This window comes from Danio aesculapii, chromosome 19, assembly GCF_903798145.1.
Source record: "Danio aesculapii chromosome 19, fDanAes4.1, whole genome shotgun sequence".
NCBI classification, from domain to species: Eukaryota; Metazoa; Chordata; class Actinopteri; order Cypriniformes; family Danionidae; genus Danio; species Danio aesculapii.
The window spans coordinates 45679431-45702795 of record NC_079453.1 but is presented as its reverse complement, the minus strand read 5'-3'; the positions used below and the strand labels follow the sequence as shown (position 1 = coordinate 45702795).

General features: G+C 33.1%; 1 protein-coding gene across 3 annotated transcripts in view; it reads right to left on the bottom strand.

Annotated features, from left to right (window-relative positions):
* Nucleotides 1-327: 327 nt before the first annotated feature.
* The window catches only part of yrk (Yes-related kinase), a 70847-nt gene continuing 47809 nt past the window's right edge, over nt 328-23365 (bottom strand). Inside the window, exons 8-14 of one of the 3 annotated variants that reach the window (XM_056479310.1) lie at nt 17236-17400; nt 14985-15140; nt 11254-11433; nt 10246-10322; nt 8499-8652; nt 8065-8196; nt 328-2554 (exon numbers count right to left, since the gene is read on the bottom strand). In XM_056479310.1, coding sequence (XP_056335285.1) covers nt 2346-2554; nt 8065-8196; nt 8499-8652; nt 10246-10322; nt 11254-11433; nt 14985-15140; nt 17236-17400 — 1073 coding nt within the window. In that variant the 3' untranslated portion in view covers nt 328-2345. The remainder of the gene's footprint in view (nt 2555-8064; nt 8197-8498; nt 8653-10245; nt 10323-11253; nt 11434-14984; nt 15141-17235; nt 17401-23365) is intronic. The other 2 variants (XM_056479308.1, XM_056479309.1) reach the window with 2 other exon arrangements.

Sequence of the window (23365 nt, the reverse complement as noted above, 5' to 3'; positions counted from 1 at the left end):
GCATTATGGGCAATGTAGGTTTTCTGCACAAATTTCTTCAATACATTCTACTTAAAAAAAAAACCTAAATTAATGGCAAAAGCACAAACACAAGCAATCTTTACAGGTTTATCAGTTAAAATGGGCGAATGGAGTTTTGACTTCCAGAACATGATTGCTCAGGTCTGTCAATGTCTTCTGCAAATGTACGTATGCTCACCTTATTAAACTAGAAGCGATCCATTTTTACACAAGCGTATTTCCCATGATAACCCACATTGAGTTGTGAGCAGCTGATCTCTGTGACAGTGTAAAAGCTGAGTAAAAGACACATGTTAGACACACGGGTTCAGTTCAGTAAGCTCAGTGTAATAGATTGGCACAAACACATTGCATAACTGTATTACACATTCTCCAGTTCAGGGCTATAGTTTTCACTGTAAACCCCCAATTAAGGCACAGGTTTGATAGGTACTTAAATTATTGAGATATGACATAAAATGTAAAATAGAGTGTAGAAATGCTGGAGGAATTGCAGCAATGTTTCATTATAAAGGACAGCTCTGAAGAAAGTCTTTTTTGTTTGCTGACATCAGGTGCTCTGTTATATGACAGAGCTGCTTTCTAATAAGATAATATAAGACTGTTAGGTTCACAATTAAACAAAAAAGGTTATAAAGCTATAAGATGACTGGCATAAAAACAAAACAAAAGCATCTTCAAGTGTCTGGAGATGCTGATTTCTTCTGTAATTTTAAGATTGAATTTTTGGCTTCAGCTTTGGATTCAATATATATATATTTACCAGACAATAACAAACAAACACAAACAGAAATGCAAAATTGTTATTTGTAAAATGCACATTCTGAATAGCATGTGAAATAATAACCTTGAGTGCTCTCATTCTTGAGCTGTCTTCATGAATGGAGAACAGACCGGCACGTCACATTCAGCACTAAACAAACCACAGATAACAGACAGATCTATAAAAAAAATCTCAGACCCCGTGTACACAGTATTACGATGCGTTTTGTCAATTAATTCAATTGCTATATCTGATGACTCCAAACACAGGTGTAACTGGGTTTAAACTATTCGAGCTTCCAGAAATAGCTGACGATGCATTCGATCTGATTTCATTCAAATGACCACAAAAAAACACCAATTCACACATGTTGGTGTCTGAAATCTTAAGCAAAAAACATCATAACCTGAATCTAACACAAATCCAGAAAGTTGGGTTTAGTTTTGAGGCTTAATGGATAGTTTTCCATTGTCTTATTGAGTTTATTTAGCAATATTAGTTGGAAAAAAATCTGAAAAAATCCATCCATGCTCCTGGCCGAAAATCATGCTTTCGAAAGGAAATCATGAAAGTGGTCAAACATTGAAAACGAAACACCTAAATGCATCATTTCAGTTCACCCAAAACTGAAAATTCAGTCATTTCCTCACATTTCACTTGTTCAAAATCTGAGTTTCTTTGTGTTTAATGTTAAAAACCATGTTTAAAAATGTTTTTTTTTTACCTACTATTGAAGTCATTGGTTACCGGTTTTCAACATTCTTCAAAATACCTTCTTTTGTGTTCAACAGAAAAAAAGAAACTCGTAAAGTTTGAGGGTGAGCAAACTGTGTGTTAATTTTCATTTTTTGTTGAACTATCCCTTTAAGATCAGGTGTAAACAGGGCCTTAGTTGTCCAGGTAACCGTTAAACATCTAGCAGAGATTTCCTTTCAGTAGACTAAAATAACTCAACAAGAAACCACACATTAAAATGACTTGAGTCGTCAACATTCACACAGTTGGTGGATATAGAGAAACAAGCAGGTATTAATATGATTACATACAGTATGTGGTTAATTGCTTTAAGGGATAGTTCACTCAAAAATAAAAAATACTTAATATTTACTCCAAAAGAGGCTCCAAAACTACTAAACACAAAAGAAGATATTTTGAAGAATGTTGGAAACCGGTAACCATTGACTTCCATAGTAGGAAAAACACACACACAAAAAATACAATGGAAGTCAATGGCTACCAGCTTTCAGCATTCTCCTGAAGATAGAAACATGAAAATGTGAGTAAATGATCAGCCATTTTTTGAGCGAACTATCCCTTTAAACAGCAGACAGGCATATTAATGTGCTCAAGTTAAATAAAATGACATTTTAGACTATTTCTCAAAGTGACCCAAGCTTGCAAGTAAGTCTCAAGCCAAAGCACAAGATGAGCGATTGCACTGAAGCTTGTGATTGAGAGGCTGTGGATCGAAAATCAGTTTATGGAGGTACTGTGCTAGAAAGTAAAGGCGACGGCGTCTTTCCTGGAGGATATATTGAACTAATGAACGCGAGTGTGTCTATCACAGGTTCTCTCCGGGCTGGTACTGGGGCTCAGTGGCGGTAAAGTAATCCTCCAGGAAGCTCTGCAGATACTCGAACGTGTGCCTCTCGTCGGGGTCTTTCCTCCAGCACTGCAGCATGAGCTCGTGCAGAGACGCCGGCGAGCCCTGCGGACATGGCATACGGTACCCGCGCTCCACCTGCTCCAGCACCTCTCGGTTGTTCATTCCTGTGCACAAACATTACACACAGAGAAGAAGAAGTTTGAGGTCAGTGAGATGTTTCTGAAAAATGTTAATATTGCCATTGACTTCCATAGTATTTTTTTTATTAGTGTCAATGGCTACCTGCTTCTAGCATTCTTTAATCAAAAGCTCCATCCTAAATGGTGCACTATACACTATGCATTGATGCACTATGTATTTATGCACTTACACACTCAACAGCATAGTATATGTATGTAGAGTTGTCTCAAATGGAACACTAATGTTTTAAGAGGTCAGTGAGATGTTTTTGAAAAATTGTAATATTGCCATTGACTTCCATAGTACTTTTTTATTAATGTCAATGGCTACCTGTTTCCAGCATTCTTTAATAAGATATATTTTAAAATATATTTTAAGATATCAATATCTTTTCATTTTTGAGTGAACTGTCCCTTTAAGCAATTAAAAGCGTTCCCACCAAGCGGCAACCTCCTGCTCTCCCTCGGGAAGCCAATACGGAAGTAACTAAAACTGCAATTTCATCGCCTTTGGGGGCTGGCTCCAGGAAATCCAGGTGATTTCTGACTGCAATGGTAAATTGGCCAAATTTCAGTTGATAAAAGCATGTTTACAGCCTGGTACAAAAGATGGTTTGGGTGCATGAAGCCATGATTACCCTTCATGACAACTGTGAGGGGGGAGATTTTTTTTTTATAACTCATCCATTTTGTTTTTATTAAGTCTGCATAATTAAGGGCGTGGCCACTTGAGTGACAGCTAGGTCTCGCTGCTCGCTGTCTCGTCACCTCAGCTGATTCCGGCTGATTAGCCGCTGAACTCGGCATGCACATTGTATTTTTGTTTTGTTTAATGTTTACACAGTCAGTTGCCTTTTGGAATTATTTCCTGCATTTATCAGTTACTATAGCATGCTGTGTGCTCTTAATTGTGCTCACAAACCGTTCAAGTTGCCTCCATTTCCCAGGTGAGTGAAATGATATACTTATACACCATCTCTATAAATGTATTTGTTTTATTTCGGATCATTTATCATTAATATTTTTCTTTAGACCTGTAATGCACTTCAGAATCTGACAGATTGGTTAGCTGTAGGCTCTAGAACAGTCATCTGAAGCGTTATCATACAGAGTTATGCCTGGATTTCATCAATAGTCTTGCATTTACTAACACAGACTATATCTGAAGTGTTTGGAAGTAATTCGCGTTTTCCTGCTGTAGAAAAACATCTTAAGAACAATGCTAGTGGCTCAATGTATTACAGCAGTGTTTTTAAAAGACTAAACACTTTATTAATATAGAGTACAGCCAAGCACATGTGGTCAGAACAGAAACAAGTCACAGGTAATGAAGTATTAAGCGTTCTTCCAAAAAAAAGTCTGTCTCAGCAAAATGCCAGTATGTGTCTGTAGCTCTGCTCACGCTCCTCCTCTTTGCCCTTGTTTAGTATTCCGCGGTCAGTGCGATAACGTGCAACCAAAATGGCGACGGTTGGCCATGCCTACTGGTAGCTTCTTTTGCATTGTTCAGAAATCAATGGCTGACGTCACAGATACTATGTCCATATCTTTTACAGTCTATGGTTCCCACTCTTTCATAAAAGCAGATTCAAGCACTTTTTAAAGCGCCTTTTTAATTCACACTGCCAGCATATACAGCGCCATGAAAGTCCTTGCTGTACTTAACAATTCACTTACACTTAAAGGTGCTGTATGTAAGTTTGACACCCTGTGGTTAAACTAGCACTTCTGGATCAAAACACACACAGAAGCGCAGGTTGCCAGATTGACGAAATCAACAGTAGTGTGTCTGACTATTGAGCCTAAAGGCTGAAATAAGTCTGATTTAAGTCTTGTTCTAAGTAAAAGAAACAGCACCATTTAAATTGACCATATTAAAGGGAGTTTTTATCAATCAACACCTGAAATTAATATTTTAGAAACGGTTTCTAATTCTTGCAGCTGAACAACAGAAAACTTGATGACATGATCACCTCAGGTACACCTCATGTGCTTTATTCAGTGTTAAATGCTAACAATAGCTGCGTTTCCACTGTCGTGTCTAAAGCGAGTGTGCCAGGGCCAGTCACGTTTCTACAGTCACTTCCTGGGCCTGGTCGGACCAAAGCGGGGCTTACTCTGGGCCAGCGGCCGGACTTTATCGGCTTGCCGAATACCTTGGGCCAAAGCAGGCCAGCTGGGGCTTCCGGGCAGAGTGAAAGCAAATGTGGAGTTTGCCCAAGTCTTGTAAAGATGGTGTGCTGCCATTACACTAGTTTCCTAATAGCGCACAAGTACATGCGCCAATAAATAAATAAACTGGCAGTGGGTGGGTTAAAAGACCAAAACAAAGACAGCCGTTCGGACAACTCGCATTTTCAAAGCAGAATATCTGACTTCAGCATTGTTTTTCAGATAAACGAGAATGTTCACTTAGCATGTATCTTAAATATCTGCAAACATATTAAAGTATTTTTATGCTTTAGAGGAGTCAAAAACTTACATACAGCACCATTTACATTGAAATGAGCGATGATGATGATGTTTTGAATGTGTCATTTACCTAAAATGTTTAAAAAAGCTTAATAAAATTTGACGAATACAGTAATGGGGATATACCAATGCATGCGGTTTCTGAAATATTGATAAAATGTGCTTTATTTGTCAGTTCTTTTACAAGATATGAATTTAACTGTGTCTGAATGTTGACAACTCAAGACATTTTAATGTGTGGTTACTGGTAGAGTTATTTTCGTCTACAGAACAGAAAATCTCTGCTAGATGTTCAACGTTACCTGGACAACTATGGCCCTGTTTACACCTGATCTTAAAGGGATAGTTACAATTAACACAATTAATATTGTTTTGAAGTTTGAGGTCAGTGAGATGTTTCTTAAAGGTAATTAAAGGGATGGTTCGCTCAAAAATTAAAGTATGAAATTATTGACTTTCATAGTATTTTTTATTAATGTCAATGACTACCAGTATCCAGCAATCTTCAAAATATCTTCTTTTGTAATATCAGTTTCATTCTTGAGTGAACTATCCCTTTAGTTAATTACACACATACTGTATGTAATTATATTAATACCTAATCATATTAATGTCTGAATATAGACGCCTCAAGTCATTTTTAATGTGTGGTTTCTTTAGTTATTTTAGTCTACACAATATAAAATCTCTGCTAGATGTTCAGTGATTACCTGGACAAGTAAGGCCCTGTTTACACCTGATCTTAAAGGCATAGTTAAAATTAATACCAGTAATATTGTTTTGAAGTTTGAGTTCAGTGAGAGTTTCCAAAAGAACATTTAAGGGATGGTTCACCCAAAAATAAAAATATTGGCATCGAATTTTATAGTACTGTTAGTAGATTAAAACCATTTAGGCGTGAGTAAATTATTATTTTTGGGTGAACTATCCCTTTAATTCTGTTACTCAGCAAGGATGCATTAGATCAAGGGTGTCCAAACTGGTGTTCAGGAGAGTTTAGCTCCTACCCTATCAAACACAGCTGAACCAGCTAATCAAGCTCTTGCTAGATATACTACTAGATATACATCCTGGTAGACATGTTGAAGCAAGGTGGAGCTAAACTCTGCAGGACACCAGCCCTCCAGGACTGAGTCTGGGCACCTCTGCATTAGATTAATCAAACATACACTACAAAAATGCTTTTCTAACTAAGAGTTTTTACCTGGTTTCTAGTCTAAATTATCTAACGATTCTTAAATCAAGAAACATTTTCTACAAAAGCAAAAATTATTGTTTGGTTTTCAGTAATAGCAAGTCAAAATTAAGTGAGTTTTTCCTTGAAACAAGCTAAATTATCTGACAGTGTGGTAAGCTAAATAATCTTGTTTGAATTTGAATTCATATTATATTGTATCCTCTGGGTGCTCCGGTTTCCCCCACAGTCCAAAAACATGCACTATAAGTGAATTGGATGAACTAAATTGTCCGTAGTGTATGATATGTGTGTGTGAAAAAGTGTGGGTGTTTCCCAGTACTGGGTTGTGGCTGGAAGGGCATCTGCTACGTAAAACATATGCTGGAATAGTTGGCAGTTCATTCCACTGTGGCGACCCCTGATAAGCAAGGGACTAAGCTGAAGGAAAACGAATGAAGGTTTACCCAACTAGCAGATAATTGTGCTGTACAGGAATAACTTGTATTTTATAATAAGTTAAAAAAGCTAAAAATATGTATTTTAATTGTACTAACGTTTTAATATTGTAATAATATTGCTGTTTTATTTATTTAGTCATTTATTTTTTGCTTTACCCCAAACATTTCACAAGTAGTGTATTTCTTTGCCATTTTTACGTAGATTTTTTTATACAATATATTACTCAGGTTTTTAGTTTTGCTATTATTCATTCCTTCATTTTCTTTTCAGCTTAGCCCCTTTATTAATCAGGGGTCACCACAGCGGAATGAACCGCCAACTTATACAGCCTCTGTGTTTTACGCAGGGGAAGCCCTTCCAGCTGCAACCCATCTGGAAACACCCATACACTCTCATTCACACACACGCACACACACTACAGATGATGTAGCTTACCCAATTCACCTATACTAACGTCTTTGGACAGTGGGAGAAACCGGAGCACCCGGAGGAAACCCACACCAACACGGGGAGAACATGCAAACTCCACACAGAAATGTCAACTGACCCAGCCGGGGCTCGAACCAGTGACCTTCTTGCTGTAAGGCAACAGCGCTACCCATTGCGCCACCACGCCGCCCCCTAGTTTAACTATTATTACCTAAATAATAAATGAGCTGTTCTTTACACAGTATGTAGTTTTTGCGATCTGAACAGGCAAATTTGTGAATCAGAATACAATATTTGATGGCATGTGTTCATCTGTAAATGAAATGCAGTAAACCTAACACTCTTCAGTCAGTTTAAAGGTACAATTCACCCAAAAATGAACATCAACCATTTACACATACGTATGAGTTTCTTTTTTTCTGTTGAACACAAAAGAAGATCCATAGAGTTTGCATATTGCTGGCATGGGTTTCCTCCGGGTGCTCCAGTTTCCCCACGGTCTTAACACATGCACTATGGCCAATTTAGTTTGTCCAATTTATTCTATAGTGTTTGAATGTGAATGTGAGAGTGTATGGGTGTTTCCCAGTAATGGGTTGTGGCTGCAAGGGTATACGCTGCGTAAAACATATGCTGGAATAATTGGCGGTTCAATCCGCTGATAAACAAGAGACTGAGCTGAAGGAAAATGAATGAAAAAACCTCAATAGTAAAAAAAAAAAGGCCAACCATTTCCAACATTCTTCAAAATATCTGGTTTTGTGTTCAACAAAAGAAACTCAAACAAGTGAAGGGTGAGTAAACGATGACAGAACTCAATTTTTTAGGGTGAACTATCCCTTTTATTGCAGCAGCCATAATAGCCTCCTACAGGTAAATCTTTGGCCCCCTTATCTTGAATTCATGGTGCATTTTTACTCTGTTTCTTTCAACAAACCAACACATATTTGGGACGCACCTGGATACGGCACTCTGCCCTTGGTGATGAGCTCCGTCAACAGGATGCCGAAAGACCACACGTCTGATTTGATGGTGAATTTACCATAGAGAGCCGCCTCTGGTGCAGTCCACTTAATGGGAAACTTCGCTCCTACAACACCAGCATCGAGACAATCACTTCAGCACATTTCCTAATGATTTATGAAAATTGCAGATCAAATGAAAAGGCGCTGAACCGGAGGACTGAGATAAAGCATCCCAAAATAGAGCAATGAAAGATGGAAATTGAACCGCAGTTAAAGGAGAATTAGAAGAAAATGAGCTGGAATGAAATCGAATAGAGGCAGAGGAGGAGATAAATAACATCTGATAGTCTCAAATAAAGGAGGAGACTCAGGCAAATGGAAGAAATATGCTGAGTGGATTAAGATCAAGTTTGGAGCACAGATTGACCTTGTCTAGCTGTGTACTCGTTGTCCTCGATCAGTCTAGCCAGACCGAAATCTGCAATCTTACAGACCAGACCATCTCCGACCAGGATATTGGCAGCTCGCAGGTCTCTGTGGATGTAGTTCATCCGCTCGATGTAGGCCATGCCAGCAGCGATCTGAAACAATGAAGTCAGAATTATAAGCCCTCCTGAATTATTAGCCCCCCTGTATATATTTTTCCCCGATTTATGTTTAATGGAAAGTAACATAAAACCCAGCAGGCATTTTTTCTTTTTAAAGGATGTCTAAGAGATGTCTAATAGATGTCTAAACATAGTCGTCTTGGCTAAAACAAGGCTAAATTTAGGCTGTCAGTGAAAATCTAATGGACGTCTAAGAATAAGCCAAAACTAGACTAGTGATCAAATAAACAGGAATGAATGACTACACATATAAAGTCTGTCTAATCTTTCTACTTGACGAGTAGTCTAGTTTTGGGCTACTCTTAGATGTCCATTAGATTTTCACTGACAGCCCAAGTTTAGCCTTGTTTTAGCCAAGCTGTGGACGTTTAGAGTGCAAAGCGCAGGGCGCAAACGCATTAAGGGCGTGTCTGAATCCACTTTTGCTATTTTAAGGACGGAAAGATCCGCTTTGCGCTACAGCACATGGTCTAACAGTGTTGAGCTTATTCTCTTAATGAGTTATAGGTGTGTTTTGAGAATAAACCAATCAGAGTCTCATCTCCTATTCCCTTTAAGAGTCAGTTGCATCGCGCAATGGTGCATTTGCTATTTACATGGCGGACTTTGTAAGTGGAAAAACTGAACAATTCACTAGAGAAAAACAGTTAAACAGAGCATCTACAGCACAAGAATGAGAGATGAGCCTCCTCATTATTTACTTTCACGGGGGGACACGTGTTGTACGCACAGACATCTATTAGCCTATACATAATTATTTTCGTTTATTAAGCGCAAAGATTTGTTTCAAAACTATTTCTAAATTCAGTTCTAATTTCCAGCAAACGAATAAATGAACAATAATAACGACATGTGCTCAAAAAACTGAGTTATATGCTAATTTACATTTTGTGCCCCATATGGTCTAAAACCTGACAGGTGGGCAAATCTAAGCTTGTTTTTAATAAAACAAATATAAATATGCATATAATAAATAATACTACTACTAATGATGACATTATACAAAAGCAAATTGTCATGAATAAACTGAAAAGCCCCCCGAGATGAAGGCATGAAAGTATGGTTTTTATATTTACTTAGGCTAGAAAATAATATTTTTTGTAATATTTTAATCCTTTATATTTATATCCTATATCTATCCTTTTTATATTATATCCTATATATATATATATATATATCCTTAATATGTAAAAATTTTTTCATTTGTAAAGATATTTGCATATTGTTGTACACCCTGTGTATTAAGCAATGTGTAAGCGAGGCGCACAACTAACGTGCTCTGCGCTGGACTTTAGACTATTGAACCATCTATATAAGATCCGCAAAATAGCAACGTGCCAGCAATGCGCCTCAACACGCCTCCTTTTTTAGACCAGAACGCCTATGGGCGCACATATGAGCGCAAATGCATTTGTCTAAACAGCATGGCGCAAAATGTCAAAACGACCCTTGCGCCAAGCTGAAACTAGCAAACAACAATTGTGTCGCGCATTGCGCCGGCTGTATGATAGGGCCCAATATAATGAATAAACTGAATGGAAAAAGTATGATTTAAAGAAACATTACCTGGGCCGCCATGTCCACAAGTTGAGGCAATTTTAAATTTCTCCCATCACCATCTTTCAAAAAGTCCAATAAGCTTCCTAAAGCACACAAGCATATATCAAAAAATTATACCAAATTATAAGATAATATATATATATAAACGCACATACATCATCAAGCAAAAAAACGTTCTGACTAAAAAAATATTGAGCTTAAATCTAAAAACTGTTAAAGTGTTAAATGTAAAAACTGCTTTTATTCCAGTCAAACTAAAAGAAATAAGACTTTTAAATTAAAATGTGTCTATAAAAATATTACATGAAAACTGCCCTTGCTCTGTTAAACATTAATTGGGAAATATTTGAAAAATAAGTAAAATTTCACTGGAGAGCTAATCATTTTGCCCTCCACTGTATAACGCATTGGAATCATGTGCCATTGGATACAGTTTTGAGAACCAAGAAATATATACTGTACTGGGGTCTATGTCTTCCTGCAGTTTTTGCACTAGTGGGCGATGTGATCCACTGTGATCTGTTACACCCCTACCACATAACATTTGTATTACACACAAAATGCAGGCATTTGTACCCACAAGCACTTATTTCTCGGTTCTCAAAAATGTATCCCTGGGCACATTTTCCCAATAAACCTGTGTTGTTATCATAGTTTTGATCCATAACCCCCCTACCCCCCTTCATGTGTATAATCATATTCATTAAACATGAACACATAGACATTACCTATATACTGTACAACTGCAGGTTAATAATGTATATTATATATAATAACTTTAACTGTTAAAGCTTTTAGTAACTAGTTTATTAGTTATTAGATATTCATAGTTATTAGCATAGACTGTAAAATATTAGATATTAGTAACTAATAAAGTTATGGTAACTAATAACATTTACTTTTCAGAATCTAGCTATAATGAGCACTTTTGTAAAGCTTCTTTGAAACACTAATGTGAAAAGTGTTGTAGAAATAAACTTGAATGAATTGAATTGATATCACTTGACATCACACCTTGACTCATGAACTCAGTGATGATGTAGATGGGCTCCTCAGACACCACAGCATAAAGCTGAACCAGCTTATCATGACGGAGCCTCTTCATGATCTGCGCCTCATCCAGGAAGGCTTCAGGAGACATGGTGCCAGGCTTCAGCGTTTTCACAGCCACTTTAGTGGTGCCATTCCACATTCCTACACACAGAAACACCGTCACAAACAGCCTGAACACACCAGAGTTTAGAGGACGACAGAACAGCTAATGAAAAAGAAATAAAGCCACACACCAAAGCAACAGGAAGCTGGGATTTACTGCAGGCAACACCATATTCAGCATCTGGGAAAGAGCTGAACTTACTTTTTGGTCTGCGAATATGCTGTTGCATTTTTAATGTCACAATGAACATGGACTCAGCACTGAAATGCCATTGGGGTTTAGCTGACGTTGTGCGATTGGGAATAAGCTGACAGGTCAGAACCTCAGATTTGATGCTCGGCAAAGCAGGGTCAATCACAACATTCATGCATTATGCATTTCTGATGTGAACGACCCACAAAAGGACACTTTTTCATGTTCTCCTGACAAGCTGGAAATAATTGTGCATGGAAAGGTGCAAGGGAAGCCTGGTGCATCCAATAGGAACATTCCCAGAGAGCAGGCGTAGCATGAATTAGCATTGGATCAACAGTCGAAAGGTTGATTTTTAATCAGGTTTTTAATCAAATAATGTTTTTTGTCAATGATGGAAACAGATATAAAGTCCGTGTGAACTGGAAGTTGCAGAGACTTTTATTTTAGTGTTGATATACTTCTGACTGAATATTGAGTAGGGAGCGGGGCTTTTATTTTGCATAATCATCCCCTAAAGCACAAGCTAAAGTTAAGAGTGGGTTTCAATATGCAGTTTATATGGAAACCCTCAGTTAATGTCAATAGGGTATATGCCGAGCTAGTGTTTTTCCCATACTGATAAACTTCCGGTGACCTGTTATTGTGAGTTTTTTCCATTTTATACGGTTCTTTCTACAGCATCGATGTTGTAATGCAACTCGAACACAATCAGTTAAACAGATTTTGCCATTCATTTAGTTGCTCAAGCGTAAAATGAGACAAAAAGCCATTTACTCGCACGCGTCCGTCAGAATCGGCAGGCTAGCGCAGAACCTCCATTGAATATACTGGGGTAAAATAAATGCTAATCTAATAAAGACATGGGGGGGGGGTTGGGGGGGGGGGGGGGATCTGAGACCCACTTTATATCGGATATCATTCAGCCAGTGGAGATGGCTGATTTTTAAAGAAAACAGACCTTAAACGCGCCAATTTTGCATTGGCATACAATTCATCGGAAACGATTAACCCAGGTTACTGGCAAATTAAAAGTCCTATTAGCATGCTTCGGCATATACCCCATAGCAGGACCATTACAGGTTAGTTTAACTTGTATTGGATATGTGCAAGACATAATTTAAAACTGTAGAGTTTACAATAATTTGGATATAACCTACTCAAATAAATATATATTTTACCATTATTTTCCCACTCTTTTTACAAAGGTTGTGTTGACAGTGCTGCCATCTGACAGAAATTTAACATTATAATTTTATCATTTCAGTCAAAAACTTTATGTAAACATTATACAGTTCTGAGTGTACCTCACAGAGGTGAGTGGGCTTGACAAACCACCTGTAGAAACACTTTTCTCTCTTTAAAAACAACAACAAAAAAAATCCCTCCCCCTTCTTACACTAGCACACAATTCTCTGAGCACTAACAGTTCCTTTGTATAATTAGCACTTGTTGTATGTATTCCATGCAGGCACAGGACATCAACATGATGTCAGATTGACGTTGTACCCAAATGTCTTGTGGATGTTGCAGTTTGTTTGAAAATGAAAATTAGGCTGATGTCAGAACCCAACGTCAGGTCGACATCAATGTCCAACGTCCAACCTAATATCAACCAAATATCAATATCGAATGATGTTACAGCTTGATGTTGTGTGGCCTTTACTACTATGACGTCTATCAGATATTGGATTTTGGTTGCCATACTTGACGAATAAAAGTCAGTATTTGACGTCAATATGACGGTTTAAGATGTTGGCTCAACGTTGGATTTTGGTCACTTTCTAACACAACCTAAAATCAACCGAATATTAACGTCATTCGACGTCGTTTTTGGACTTCAAAATAACGTTGTTCTTAGACACAGAATTTTGGTCACCTGATGTCACGACCTAAATCTAACCTAACATTAATGTCTTATAACATTGTGTGCCTGCTGGGTTGCTTGTTGAATTGCCAAATCCCTCCCCAATTGTAAGTTGCTTTGGACAAAAGCGTCTGCTAAATGACTACATGTAAATCTAAATAAAACTAAAAATAAATAAATAAAACAAAACAAACATCTGAACCTGACATCTGTATTATTCCGTTGCTTATACATTTGTGCTTGTATATCTGATGGTCATATAGCCCACAACACATGCGCACTCATATCTATTATTATCTTTTATTTACATATGTGGTTTTAACAACTAGAAGCATTTAGAACTGTCCAGTTTCATTTGGAAGTCATCCCAGACCACCTTCTGAAGTGGTTTGAGTGACGAAAGAAACTTTTTATGTCCATCTCAAATGCATTTCGGGAGGCATTTACACCTGTCCATTTTACGATCAGACACGTCATGATTTTGTCAAGTATGATGCAATTCTGGATTAACATCTATGTCAGGGGTCGGGAACCTTTTTTGATTTTTATTTTTTTAATCAAATGCATTTTTTAAAGAGTCATTTGCGGTGTGTTTATATAACAAAACCTTTATTTATGTCCATGCACAACTTAAAAATCAACAAATACGACGCATCACAATGTATGAAGAAAAAACAATTTAGAAATTATTTTCTTTTTGCCATCGCCACTCATGAATGTTGTTTGAATTTATGTGTGTGAGGTTACCATAGAAATGTAAGTTGCTTGCCCTTTATTGGTATTGCGATTCAAGTTCAACCACATATGGGTATTGGTTAAAACGTCTTTTATTGTAAACTAAGTTCTTATTCATTTTGCTGTAGAAAATACAATATAAAGGGTATTGTAAATGTATTTTAAATAGGAAACTGATTTCTAGTGACACTTATAATTTTTTAAACTTTAAAATATAATTATAATTTATTATATTATCACAGCTGGAGAGCAAAATATTTTTGGTCAAAGAGCCACATGTGGCTCCCGAGCCATAGGTTCCCTACTCCTGATCTATGTCATTATTTATATCATTTTATATCAGTTTCAAAATGTGATCTATACTTATTCCCTACCCCTCCTTACCATAACTGTACATTATTCCCCAAATCAGAGGGGAATTATAGATGGATAACAATCATGGAGAAGTGCATAAACTTAGTAACCCTAAACTTAATATAAACGCTAAACCTTTCCCTTAATTCTGACTGACTGATTGAAATGTTGTTCCAGGAACAACATAGATGTTAATCCAGGACCATGTCCTACTTGATGAAATTATGTTAGTGGCCCCATTGTGTCTTTGAATCTGTTTCTATCATTAAAAAAATATATATTATTTGAGCTGGTAACATTATTCAAACCTGATGAAAAAATATGAATGTTGAAGTTGCAATCTGTTGATTCAATGTTAGTTCAATGTAGGTCTGCTATCTAGGTTAGCTTTAGCAAACGCTGGCACGATGACATCAACACTAGGGGTCGTATCCCTCTCACCCATCCAGACGTCTCCAAAACAGCCCTGACCCAACTTCCGGTTGAGCTTGAGCGTGTCACGAGCGATCTCCCAGGCGTCCCGGCCTAAGCCCATTGTTTGGGGTGTGGTATTGGGACAGGCTTTAGTCAAGTAGCAACATAAACCATCGTTACTTCCTGTTAAGAGTGTTGAAAGAGAGAAAAGAGGAGAAACAGGGTGGCATGCAATGTTAGAAGGGCCAGAAAGAGAGAACAAACACAACACAGCTTCGCGTTATTTCCCTGACCTCTGTTCATTCATCTGTTTCACACACACAGTGCCTTGGAAACTTTTTGGGACACATTTTACTCCAATGAATTGTGTGTGTGCATATTTTTTAAAGTCTACCAAAACATAATAATAAATAAAAAGACAAGTTCACCAAAAATCATTATTTTGTCACCCTCATGCCGTTCCAAACCCAAAATTAGAAACGAGACATTAAAATTATACCTTCAGGTGCAGTAGCACGTCAGAGCGTCACGAGTTCGAATCCCGGCTCGAGGACATTTCCCTACCCTACCCCCCTCTCTCTCTCCAACTTCGCTTCCTGTCCTAAATACTGTCCTATCTAATAAAGGCAAAATAGCCAAAAAATAAATCTTTTAAAAAATTATACCTTCATATTTTTGGGGAAGGCGTTGCTAACAGTAATAATTTGAAACAAGTGAGGGGTGTAATGAAAATGTAATGTAAGTATTTTTGGGTGATCTCTTTAAAAATGCATGCAGATGATAAACTTTTACTCCATTATGATTAAACTCTATATTAAACTATAATCCTAACACTGCAGATCATGCGATGTGACTATTGCGGAGGCACACATTGCGAAATCGATGCTGAAACGATCTATTGTGAAGCCCTAACTTGAATATACTGTAGGTTAGTTGTCTTAACTTCTTTTCTATCCTTGGCCAAAAACTTGCTTTCACATTGTTAGTGCTGTGTCAGCATTATCAAAATCAATTTTACATGGATATAAAAACAATTTAAACCAAATAGAGTGTTGCGTGTATTATGATGTGCTGTAATAAATTCGAACGTCATTGTTTTTCTTATTATTTACCATGTATATGTAGACATTACATGAAACATTACGTCATACTTGAAAGTTCTGGAAAAGTCTTGGAATTCTAGTAGTAAAGAACCCTGTGTATAGTCCCTCCAGAGATTTAAGAGTCCAAAAACTATTTTTTCCAGACCCTTTCAACTACAAGATATTATTTGTTACTTTTAAGGTAAAACTGACGTATCAGAGAACTACATTATTAACTTTTTTATTTTGTATGGAAAATATTTTATTCACAAACTAAAATTCTCCAATTCGCAGCTCTCTTTTCATATTTTTTAATTGAAATTGATGTTTTTATTAAATCTCTTAGACTGGTTAATAACAAGATAAGTGATAGATTTTTGGAATTATTATGATAATTATTTTGGAAATATCACAGATACATGTCATTCTTTCCTCGTGCTGTATTTGTGTTATGTATGTATCTCTGTTTAATTTTGTTTTTTTTTAACTTTTTCTCTCTTTTGTTTCTTTTTATGTGTGTTTGTGTTATTTGATCTGATTTGTTATTGTCATTGTTACTATCATGGTGTTTTTTGTGTAAAATTGGATTTTGTATGTTTGTTATTGAAATAAAAATAAATTAAAAAACAAAAAATAAAAATACAGTCTATGAATTTGACAGCAAAACAAGATTCGAAGCAAAAAAAATGTCACAAATTCAGGCAGATTAGGTCTCAAATATATAAAGTCCTTGCAAAATTTTGAAAGGATTGGATAATGTCAGTTTCCATACTCTTTTTTTTTTTTTTTATTACACTGTTTGTAAGTGATTTGTCTCCTTATGTGTTGTTGAATCATGAAATGCTATTACCCTAATCTAATTGCCCCTGGTGGGATTAATAAAGTTGTTAAACCTTAAACCGTTAAAATAAAAAAATATATATATTTATCACAGTAAATATTGAACACCCCAAATCCCCACCCCCACAAAAAAAAAAGCTAATTTCAGAGGCGCCTTTGTAGGTTTGTTGTATTTCATTTGTAGATAAGATTCATTCAGGTTTGGTTCAACATGAAGACAAAATGAATACATTTTTGTATGAACTCGATCTTAATATTCCTGCAAGGCGCTGTCCTGCAGGAGAGGGTGAGCGAGGCGTGTGAGGTTTTGTTTTCTTTCTCCTGCAACAGGTTTTCATGCTTTCTCAGCTTCTCACCCATCCACACTTCACCAAACTGGCCATTGCCCAGTTTCTTAATGAGCTGGAGGGACTCTCTTGGAATCTCCCACACATCTTTGGTCTTCACTGATAGGTCAGCCAGCTTAGGCATGCCCCGCCTACAGCTGCCAATCAGACGGCAGCACAGCCCTGCTGCCCGCTCTGAACAACACAGAACGCAAAACACAAAGACATACATAGAAACACATAGAAACTAGAGGACACACATACACACAGCAGGCTTTATGTATCTACAGTGCTCAACGAATGAGTACACCCCTCACAAATCTCTCATTTAAATTATTATTTTTCTATAGGATGCTTAACAATAATATATTGGTGCATTTACATTAGATTAGTCAGAACTGAGGCCAAATCTGGAGCTAATCTAACAAAAACAATGTATGATAATGGTCTTCAATGAGTACACCCAAATTTATATGTTAGGGAAAAATATTAAATAAAAAACTAATAAGCAAAAATTAAGAAAATCAAAAAATGTATAGCATTTTGTAGTTTGTCATCTCCCCCCCCTCCCCCCAATATTTCAGATGAATTAAGTTATCTTTCTATTTCTAAAGATGTTCCGTAACTAAAACATTATTTTAATAAATATATCCGGTTAATAAATCTGTTTTGTTAAAATGCACTAAAATACATTACCTAATATATTCCCCAAGAAATTGAGCACTGTATATAGATAATTTCTGCATCTAAGATCTATACAAACAGTTACAAATACACTAAACACTGCATGAATCAGAGGAAAGAAACACTCATGAGGAGACATACTGTATGTGCACTCAGCAGAGGGCGACAAAGCATGACAGATATTACTATTGTGTTGCTGGGTTACAGTTTGTAGATAGATGTTAAATGAGAAGCATTATATAAAACAAAATAAAATAAAATATAATATTATAATACAATAAAATAAAATAAAATAAACTAATATAATATAATATAATATAAAAAAATATAAAAATATATAATATAATATAATAAAATATAAAAAATATAATATATTATAATATAATATAATATAAAAAAAATATATTATAATATATAATAAAATATAATATAATATAATATAAAATAATATAATATAATATAATAATGTAATATAATATAATAAAATATAATAATATAATAAAATATAATATAATAATATAATGTAATATAATATAATATAATTTAATGTAATAAAATATAATAATATAATTTAAAATAATATAATATAATATAATATAATAATGTAATATAATATAATAAAATATAATAATATAATAAAATATAATAATATAATAAAATATAATAATATAATATAATATAATATAATATAATATAATAATATAATAATAATATATAATATAATATAATATAATATAATATAATATAATAATATAATGTAATGTAATATAATATAATAATATAATATAATATAATAATATAATAATAATATATAATATAATATAATATAATATAATAATATAATATAATGTAATATAATATAATATAATATAATATAATATAATGTAATATAATGTAATATAATATAATAAAATATAATAATATAATAAAATATAATATAATAATATAATAATATAATGTAATATAATATAATATAATATAATATTATATTATAATGTAATATAATGTAATATAATGTAATATAATATAATAATATAATATAATATAATATAATATAATATAATATAATATAATATATAATATAATATAATTTAATGTAATAAAATATAATAATATAATATAAAATAATATAATATAATATAATAATGTAATATAATATAATAAAATATAATAATATAATAATATAATATAATATAATAATATAATAATATAATGTAATATAATATAATATAATATAATATAATATAATATAATGTAATATAATGTAATATAATGTAATATAATATAATATAATGTAATATAATATAATAATATAATAAAATATAATATAATATAATAATATAATGTAATATAATATAATATAATATAATTTAATGTAATAAAATATAATAATATAATATAAAATAATATAATATAATATAATAATGTAATATAATATAATAAAATATAATAATATAATAAAATATAATAATATAATATAATAATATAATATAATATAATATAATATAATATAATATAATAATATAATAATAATATATAATATAATATAATATAATATAATATAATATAATATAATAATATAATATAATATAATGTAATATAATATAATATAATATAATGTAATATAATGTAATATAATATAATAAAATATAATAATATAATAAAATATAATATAATAATATAATGTAATATAATATAATATAATATAATAATATAATATAATATAATAATATAATATGATATAATATAATATAATATTATAATGTAATATAATGTAATATAATATAATATAATAATGTAATATAATATAATGTAATATAATATAATATAATATAATGTAATATAATATAATATAATGTAATATAATGTAATATAATGTAATATAATATAATATAATGTAATATAATGTAATATAATGTAATATAATATAATATAATATAATATAATGTAATATAATATAATATAATGTAATATAATGTAATATAATGTAATATAATATAATGTAATATAATGTAATATAATATAATGTAATATAATGTAATATAATGTAATATAATATAATATAATATAATATAATGTAATATAATATAATATAATATAATATAATGTAATATAATGTAATATAATGTAATATAATATAATGTAATATAATGTAATATAATGTAATATAATGTAATATAATATAATGTAATATAATGTAATATAATGTAATATAATATAATGTAATATAATGTAATATAATGTAATATAATATAATGTAATATAATGTAATATAATATAATGTAATATAATGTAATATAATATAATGTAATATAATGTAATATAATGTAATATAATATAATGTAATATAATGTAATATAATGTAATATAATATAATGTAATATAATGTAATGTAATATAATGTAATATAATATAATGTAATATAATGTAATATAATATAATATAATATAATATAATATAATATAATATAATATAATATAATATAATAAGGCGACGCAGTGGTGCAGTAGGTAGTGCTGTCGCCTCACAGCAAGAAGGTCGCTGGTTCGACCCTCGGCTGGGTCAGTTGGCGTTTCTGTGTGGAGTTTGTATGTTCTCCCTGTGTTCGCGTATGTTTCCTCCGGGTGCTCAGGTTTCCCCCACAGTCCAAAGACATTTGGTACAGATGAATTGGGAAGGCTAAATTGTCTGTAGTGTATGAGTGTGAGTGAGTGTGTATGGATGTTTCCCAGAGATGGGTTGCAGCTGGAAAGGCAACCACTGCGTAAAACATATGCTGGATAAGTTGGCGGTTCATTCCGCTGTGGCGACCCCTGATTAATAAAGGGACTAAGCTGAAAAGAAAATGAATAATGTAATGTAATGTAATGTAATATAATATAATATTATATAATATTATATAATATTATATAATATTATATAATATAATATAATATAATAAATCTAAAATATCTAAAACTTGCTGGGTTGTTTTAACCCAACTTTGGGTCAAATACAGCAAACTTAACACTCCATTTCTTTTAAAGCAGAACTTGGTCAAATTTGGATGTATAAAAAAATCTCAAGTTTTTGATCAGTTATTTATGCGATAAACTATAATTTTACACTACTAAAAATGTCAATAAAAGTTACATTACAGTTCAAGCTGCCATAATTCAATTCAAAAGCATAAATAAACAAAAAGACTACGGACAACTTGTGTTTAAACACACAGTCGCACAAGTGCTAATGAAAAGATATTTTTACAGTACACAAACTAACTCAGTTCAGCTCTCAGAACTGAAAGTAACTGTTCTGCGGTTTCCATTGGCTGTGTCTAGGGTGGATGATGATGGTGGTACAAATTTTAGGCGCTCCGCATGAGAATGTGTGTGCATGTAGGTGTAAATGACTGACAAATAACAGAGAAACAGGAAGACTGAACACACAAGCCGAGTAGGAAGATCACTAACAGAAACTGACACAAACCAAGCAGAGAAGTGTCATCTGGCCAAACAAAAGAGGAAGACAAACTCACCTGTTAAACCTCGAATGACAACACAAACCCACAGGACACAAGCAGACACTTCCTTCTGAACACAGTCTCTAATATAAAGCTCACTGAATGTTAAAGCTTCAAAATCTGTTTCTTTGAAATTAAAAACAGTCATTTCTGTGCCAATTAAGACATACGTTGTTGGACATTTACAGCTGTTTATCATTGGGGAGGATCATATATTCATTAACATCGGATAAGATCAAATATGGAAACTATTTTTTGCAAGATATAGAAATATATATATTAGTTTTGCTGAATTTGATTTCTAAAAGGGTTAATAATCTCTAGTTAATAATACAGACTAATATAGAGTCAATAATAAATAGTTTTTGAATAATATAACATTTGAAGTTTGTAATGTTGTCCTTCAATTAGAAGAAATGCATGATAAGTGCTGATATTTTAGTATATATACCATAGTCAACTCTGAAAAAAAACCCAGACTTGGTCAGCTGACCAATCAGAGTAGAGGTGGCATATGTAAGGGCGGGGCTTACAGAGCTGAAGGCCTCTTAAGTCAAACAAACCAAATCAAAATCATTGCAGTTACACAAATATTAAACACATTCTGAGAAAATGACAGTGTTTTCTATGAACTTAATAATTTTCAAATAAGACATATGTTGTTGGACATTTACAGCTGTTTATCATTGGAGAGGATCAAATATTCATTCAGATTGAATAAGATCAAATATGGAAACTATTTTTGCAAGATATAGAAACATTTTTAGATATTAGTTTTGCTGAATTTGATTTCTAAAAGGGTTAATAATCTCTAGTTAATAATACAGACTAATATAGAGTCAATAATAAATAGTTTTTAAATAATATGGCATTTGAAGTTTGTAATGTAGTCCTTCAATTAGAAGAAATGCATGATATAGATATTTTAGTATATATATATATAGTCAGCTCTGAAGAGAAACAGAGTAGGTCAGCTGACCAGTCAGAGTAGAGGTGGCTTATGGAAAGGCGGGGCTTACAAAGCTGAAAGTCTAAATTAATTCAAACAAACCGTCTCAAAATCATTGCAAAATTATACAGATATTAAAGACATTCTGACAAAATTACAATGTTTTTTTATGAACTTTATGAGATTTATTCTCAAATATAAGCTCCTTCTGAAGACAGTCTCTAATATAAAGCTTACTGGAAAGCTAAAGCTTCAAAATGTGTTTCTTTGAATTAAACACAGCTAATTAACAGCTAGTTATGTGCCAATTAGGCATATGTTGTTGGACATTTACAGCTGTTTATCATTGGGGAGGACCATATATTCATTCAGATTGAATAAGATCAAATATGGAAACTATTTTTGCAAATATATATAATTTTTTTAGATATTTGTTTTGATCAAGTTGATTTCTAAAAGAGATGGATGTTTTGTTTTTTAATAATATCACATTTGTAATATATATATATATATATATATATATATATATATATATATATATATATATATATAGTATAAAACTATATATATATAGTTTGTAATGTATAGTAGATGTCCTTTGATTAAGAAGGACATCTATCCCAGTATAGGGTTGCGGATGGAAGAGCATCCACTGCGTAAAACATATGCCGCAATAGTTGGTGGTTCATTCCGTTGTGGCGACCCCTGATAAATGAGGAACTAAGCCGAAGAAAAATGAATGAATGATCAATAAAGATATTGTCTTCTGAGTGTGCCTTACACAGGTAAGTGGGCTTGACAAACCACCTGAAGCAGTTGATTTCTAAAAGAGCTGATTATGTGGGTTTTTGAGTAATATCACATTTGTAGTTTGTAATGTAGATGTCCTTTAATTAAAAATAAAAAAAGATAACTATAGATGTTGTCTCTCAAAATAAAATTCAGTGTTCTGAACTTCTGAATTGTCATTATAGTTATATTTTCTAATCTTTTGCCTGCTACCAATCTACGTCACACCAACACTC